The following is a 6,571-nucleotide window of genomic DNA, read 5'->3' on the forward strand; positions in this document are numbered from 1 at the left end:
TCGGCTGCTTCGGGCCCTGATTCTGGAAAGGGGCCTGTAGGGCCCCGCGCCCTGTTTGCTGTCCCTTCCCAGAGGCGCCTGGTTGATGCCAAAGTCTTCTCTCTGCGCAGTAGCTCTGGCGGTTTCCTCCTGCAGGGTGCATCTGTAGAGGAGAGACTTGAGAAAAAGNCCTGCAGGGTGCATCTGTAGAGGAGAGACTTGAGAAAAAGGAGGAGCATGACAATGGCCTGGATTTCTGGAGGTGTGTGGGGTTGGGGGGGATGGGCAGCAGCCATTGAGTGGAGACCCGAATCGGGGTGGGGTGACTGCGACCAGAACAGGTCAGGCAGGCATCCAGAAATAACTTCTAAAATTCCCCTTTCTATTAGCTTTCTAAGCACTTCCCTTTCCTTCTTCCCTCATCTCTACCCAAAATTCGAGGCAAGAGAAGATGGGCTAGGAGGTGAGGGTGAGATACAAGTCATATACAAGTGCCACTGCACAACCTGTTTTCTAGAATATGCGGGAACCCTTCCCCCAATTTATGCTGCGCAAGGCAGTGGGATGTGGTGCACCTAGTGGTGAATCCTTAGAATTGGAGAAAGGAGCAATGTGAAGAGTGTGACGTCAAGAGAAGATGTAGTTGTTTGGAACTCTGAAATAGACCTTATGTAAAAGGAGAATATTCTACGAAGAGGACTTTAAATGTTTGAAAAACAAATAATATGTGGACTCCCATCTTTGGTTTTTGTGGGTTCACCCAGAGCTCAGTTGCTACCATGGTCTCCTGACTGTCACGCTTTTTCATCTGTTTGTCCATAGGCCTACTTTAAAGGTGCTCACTTCTGCAAGGAAGGGAAGGAGAAGGAGAGTGGATCAAATCTCTGGAGGTTGGTGTGAAGGACAACAATGCAGGTGATAGTTGCAGAGTAAGATCATAGCAGGTGTCTTGATCCACTTGGGTGTGTTTGATCCATCTCTCCTGCTATGCCAGATTTGCACACTGCCGCAGCATCCCATGTCCATTTCCTGCAGGAGATATTAGGAATATTGGGGTAGGTGTGGATTGGGCTCTGAATGGGAGGAGAAGACTTGAAAGCAGGGACCATGAGACAGGAAAAATTAGACAAATCTTTAAACAGAGACATATTTACATCAGTGATCAATGTGTCTGTCAACCAAGCATTCAGACTTCATTTTCTCCTGTATGTTTACTTCTCCATAGGACAGCCTGCTCTCTGCTATAGGGCTTAATACCACTGAAACAAAGCAAGGAGGGAGAAATCGCAACATATCCATGCAGGTTGGTATGAGAGTGGGTACAAATTTGGGTGGGGAAGTGATCAACACTCGTCCACGAGTGATTAGGGTCTAGTCTAGGGGCTCCTCAGCTTTTCCCATTGGCAACCCACTTTCCCACTAACCTCACACCTGTTTTGTAGCAGGCAAAATAACATGGTAACTCTGGGGGGTAATGTGTGAGGTAAAATGAGGGTGACAGAAAGACTTTGTAATAGTTCAACTGTCCCACTAAGCATTCATGTTCCAGTTTCTCTGTGAATCTCTGCATGGAGCAACACAATTAGAAGAGATTCAAAGCCCCATGTCATCATTCTCTTTCCCTAGATCTACCTCCAGCGGCAGCTCTGGTGGTGTTGGAATTGCTGCTGAACACCACCCTCAACAGGTCTGCACCCACCCGGGAACATCCATCATCCCCCAGCTTGCTTGTGCCTCTTCTGCACTTTGTCTGTGACATTGACTGAGGCTAGGCTTCTGAAGGAGGTTGATTGATTGCCGGACTGGTGATTGACTCTGACATTTGTTTCCAACTCTACCGCCTGAATCACTGAAAGATCAGAGTGTGAAGATAGATCTGTGGTAGAGGCTGAGACTGGGGTAGGGTTACTTAACTGGGCCTCCTCTGTAACTTATACCATGACTGGAGCCGAGATTGAACCTGCTGCCCAGGCAAAGCCTGAAAAGAAGGCTGGAGAAGAGGTTGGGGGTGGGGCTGAAAGAGAGAATGAAGTCCCGTTGGTGGTCAGACCCAAGGTCAGGACCCAGGCACAGGCAATGCCTGGGGCAAGGCCCAAAACTGAGACGAAGTCTATGCCTGGGGCAAGGCCCAAAATCGAGTCCCAGGCAGTGGCTGGGGCAAGGCCCAAAACCGAGTCCCCGGCGGTGGCTGGGGCAAGGCCCAAAAGCGAGTCCCCGGCGGTGGCTGGGGCAAGGCCCAAAACCGAGTCCCAGGCAGTGGCTGGGGCAAGGCCCAAAGCTGAAGCGAGGGCAGTAGGGGGAGCGCGTCCTAAGACTGAGGCCAAGGCAATCCCTGGGGCAAGACCCAAAGATGAAGCCCAGGCTTGGGCCCAGACTGAGTTTGGGGCTGAGGCAATGTCGCAAACAGAAGGCTTGACTCAGACCAATGCTGTAGCCTGGCCACTCATCAATACTGAGTCTGGGTCAGTTGCTAAACCTATGGCCGTATCTGTGGATAGGGAGCTGGTCAGTGTGGACACTGAGACGTTTCCTGGCTCCCAGGTTCAGACAGGAATCCAACCCTGGTTTGGATCGGGGGAGGAAGCTAATATGGGGTCTTGGTGCTATCCCAGGCCCCGGGCCAGAGAGGAGGCCTCTAATGAGTCTGGATTCTGGTCAGCAGATGAGACCTCTACAATGTCTTCTTTCTGGGCCGGAGAAGAGGCCAGTATCAGATCGTGGCCCAGGGAAGAGGCCAGTACCAGGTCCAGGCACAGGGCTAAACATCAGCCTAACCCTAGGTCCAGGCCCAGAACCAAGCAAGATCCCTATATTGATTCTTGGTCTGGGTCTGAAGAGGAGTCTGGCAACCCATTTTGCTTGTGGGCTGGAGAAAATAACAATAACTTGTTCAGGCCCAGAGTCAAGGATGAGGCAAATATAAGGTCCAAGCTCAGGGCAAAGAGAGGAGACTTTTTTGAGTCTGAGTCCGAAGATGAATACTATAAGGAGTCCTGGTTTTTGCCTGGAGAAGAGGCCAATAGTAGATTCAGGACCAGAGACAAGGAAGAACCTAATACTGTCTTGAAGCCCAGGGCCCAGAAAGATGTTAATAACAGTGGTAGGGTCAAACAAGAGCCCAGGTATGAAGAGGACATCATTATTGGGTCCTGGTTCTGGGCAGAGAAGGAGGCAGGTATGGAAGCCAGGGCTTCTGCCATCTGTGAATCCACACCAGGGGCTGAGGAGGGGGCCATTGGCGGATCCTTGTTCTGGACTGAGGAAAAGTCCAGTTTGAGGGCTGTGGCCAGAGAAGAAGCCAGGCCAGAGTCTGAAGAAGAGGCCATATTTGGGTCCTGGTTCTGGGATAGAGATGAGGCCTGCTTTGACCTAAATCCCAGTCCCGTGTACAAGGCTAAATCCAGATTCAGAGATTCAGCTGAGGATGAACTTAAGGCATCATCCAGGCCCCAAACCTGGGAAGAGGTCACTGTTGAATTCAAACCTAGTCTTTGTCATGGGATTGGCTTCCCATCCCCAAGCTCCTTTAGAATTCCTGAAGAAGCAGCATCTGTATTCTCTGAAATGTTTGAGGCAAAGCCCAAGAATGCAGAATTTACCCCAGAAGGGGAAGACCCGGAATCTTTACTTCAGTCTGAACAGCCTGAACCTGAATTCCGATTTCAGTATGATCCTTCCTACAGGTCAGTCAGGGAAATTCGGGAGCATCTTAAGGCCAGGGATAGTGCAGAGCCTGAGAGTTGGTCCTGCAGCTGCATACAGTGTGCTTAAAATTGGTACTGAAGAGTTTGAAGAACTCCTTCTATTAATGGACAGAATCCGAGATCCTTTTATTCATGAAATATCTAAAATCGCAATGGGTATGAGAAGTGCTTCTCAATTTACCCGCGATTTCATTCNTCGCGATTTCATTCGGGATTCAGGTGTTGTCTCACTTATTGAAACCTTGCTCAATTATCCTTCTTCCCGAGTTAGGACAAGTTTTTTGGAAGATATGATTCACATGGCTCCACCTTACCCAAATCTAAACATGATTGAGACATTCATATGTCAAGTGTGTGAGGAAACCCTTGCTCATAGTGTGGGTTCCCCTGAGCAGCTGCTTGGATTAAGGATGCTTAGACATCTTACTATAACTACTGACTACCACACACTGGTTGCCAATTATATGTCTGGGTTTCTGTCCTTACTAACCACAGGCAATGCAGGAACAAAGTTTCATGTTCTGAAAATGCTATTGAATTTGTCCGAAAATCCTATCGTGGCTAAAAAACTATTCAGTGCCAAAGCACTGTCGATATTTGTGGGTCTCTTTAACATAGAGGAGACGAATGATAATATTCAAATTGTTATTAAGATGTTTCAGAATATCAGTAATATTATAAAAAATGGAACTATGTCCTTAATTGATGATGATTTCAATCTGGAGCCGCTCGTTTCTGCATTCCATGAATTTGAGAAACTAGCTAAGGAACTGCAAGTCCAGATAGACAATCAAAATGATTCTGAGGTGGGACAGCAAAGCTAATACAAATAACCACCTGCCTTTGATCAGCCTTATGTTCCCAAAGAGCCCTGACTAGTGCTTTGGTTTTCACAGTCTGGATTTATGTTGTAACTCCTATTTTAATGCTGATGTTAACTTTGTCCAATTCTTGATTTGAGCTGGATCATTTTGTGGATGCCAAATGAATATTAGAGCTGAAAACATATTTGTTGATATTTGTCTTGCTGTCCAGATTGCAATATTTTTCAGTTTTGAGCTTCTGATGAACTGAGTCGCCTGTGTACGCTACCCTGCTATTTGTTGTTTAAACATATGGTTCTCTATTCAAGTCTGTGTTTTCAATAAAGGTCTATGTGAAAATTGGCAGAAGTGACCCTTCTATTTGAAACTGGGTACAGATAAACTATGCACATTTACAAATATAGGTAAGTTAGTAGTATGACAAACATCTTCATTGAAGAATCCCATTCCTGGAGTTTAAGAAGAGATTTCTGCAGGCTGTGGTATTTGAGAAATGCTTCAGCAAAGAAGGACCCACTTAAACTGGTCACTAAAGTAAAGGATAAGACAGACCATTAGGTCATTCTTAGAAGTGAGCTGTGGTGGCGTGAAGAAAAGTGTGTTGTTAGAAAACCTGTCTCAGTAGCATGGATGTCCCTGTCTGCCTGGAAGAGGTAAGGCAGAATTTAGTGAGAGATGCAGCTGGAATGAGGCCAGCTCGAAAAGCAAAGTCAGCCAAATCTGCACAGTTTACAACTAGTACTGCTGTTGCTTTAGTGCCACCTGTAGCATGAAAAAGTACGACAGCACACAAATGAAATGGAGTCAGGAACAAGATTTCCTTTGTGATGATCCGAGTCCAAGGAAAGTAGTAAGGAAATACCATGCAGCTTTTAAAAATGATCTGGTTATTGGCATGGATGACACTGATGGTTTTATGTCAAGTGAAACAGAAGACTGTGACATCTATGGGAAATTAGATTCCATTTTAAAATCTTGTGTGTAAATAGACGTAATTTCTATGTAATTGCAATATGCCTAAGAAATTTCATACACTATAGTCTGGAATAAAATACACCATATTAAAAAATTTTCAGAGACAAGCGTTGGGGATATACAAAAATTACTAAGACAGGGTTTTTTTTTCTTTTAATATGCTTCTATCTAGTGCCTCAAGTATAGGTGGACATATTGGAATGGACACAGTTACATAAAAAATTGAGCTATAAGTGTTAAATGTTTAGAGGTAAAAGCATTTAGAAAAGTTGAAAAGGAATGTTTCCCTTTAGAGTGACAATAACATTCCAGAAATAGTGGTGATGATTGCACAGCATTGTGAACATGCTTAATGCCACTGAATTGTACACTTTAAAGTGGTTAAAATGATTTTTAGTTATGTGTATTTTCCGCAAATGATAAATTATACCATACCTTCAGACAGAAGAATTGCAGAAGTCAGGAATAGAGTTGGTTTGGAAAGAATCCAGACTTATGGGAAACATCATATTTTATTATTTTTAGACATGGTGAAAATGGTTTTTCAGTTTTGTTCGAGGATGCTAATTTTTAAAAAGGTAAAATTATAACTTGTAACTTAGAAATTAGATTAGGTGAAAGAGTTTTTGCAACACGAGGAACTGCTAAGAATATGAAAAATGGTTGAAGGACCTATGTATACATACACAATATAATAATATAAACAACATAAAATTTCATAAGAAAATTAATAAAAGGATGTAATTTCTGGGTTAAATACAAAACTAGTTAATATTTTAAGGACAATCCATTCTAACCATTTATGTTATCTGTCCACTGAACATAAATCAGTTCCATATCTGTTAGGTAAAATATCTACAAGTTAAAATCAGCCTCCCAGTGTTGAACTATTCCTCAATAGGAAGTGAAGCCCAGCACTGCACTGGAATAATATCCAGTAACCCATGCTATCCTTAGCCAAGTTTTGTATAATTTTTCTGAACGTTTAACATGTTTCTTTTCCACCGACTCCGGTATGCAAGGTTTATGGAAGTAGGGCACAGTGGCAGTTTTGCCTGCCTTCACAAACTGCAAGCATTAACAGGGATC

General features: G+C 44.3%; 1 protein-coding gene across 1 annotated transcript; it reads left to right on the forward strand.

The window, feature by feature from the left end:
* The first annotated feature begins 169 nt into the window (after positions 1-169).
* LOC105234463 (G-protein coupled receptor-associated sorting protein 2) lies at positions 170-4,846 on the forward strand. The gene is given in 5 exon segments (XM_034650045.1): positions 170-241; positions 802-908; positions 1,205-1,282; positions 1,606-3,743; positions 3,745-4,846. Coding segments are annotated over 2 exon segments (2,589 nt in total). The 5' UTR covers positions 170-241; positions 802-908; positions 1,205-1,282; positions 1,606-1,917; the 3' UTR covers positions 4,508-4,846.
* The last annotated feature ends 1,725 nt before the right edge of the window (positions 4,847-6,571 follow it).

This window comes from Ailuropoda melanoleuca, unplaced genomic scaffold, assembly GCF_002007445.2.
Source record: "Ailuropoda melanoleuca isolate Jingjing unplaced genomic scaffold, ASM200744v2 unplaced-scaffold10242, whole genome shotgun sequence".
In the NCBI taxonomy this organism is placed as follows: Eukaryota; Metazoa; Chordata; class Mammalia; order Carnivora; family Ursidae; genus Ailuropoda; species Ailuropoda melanoleuca.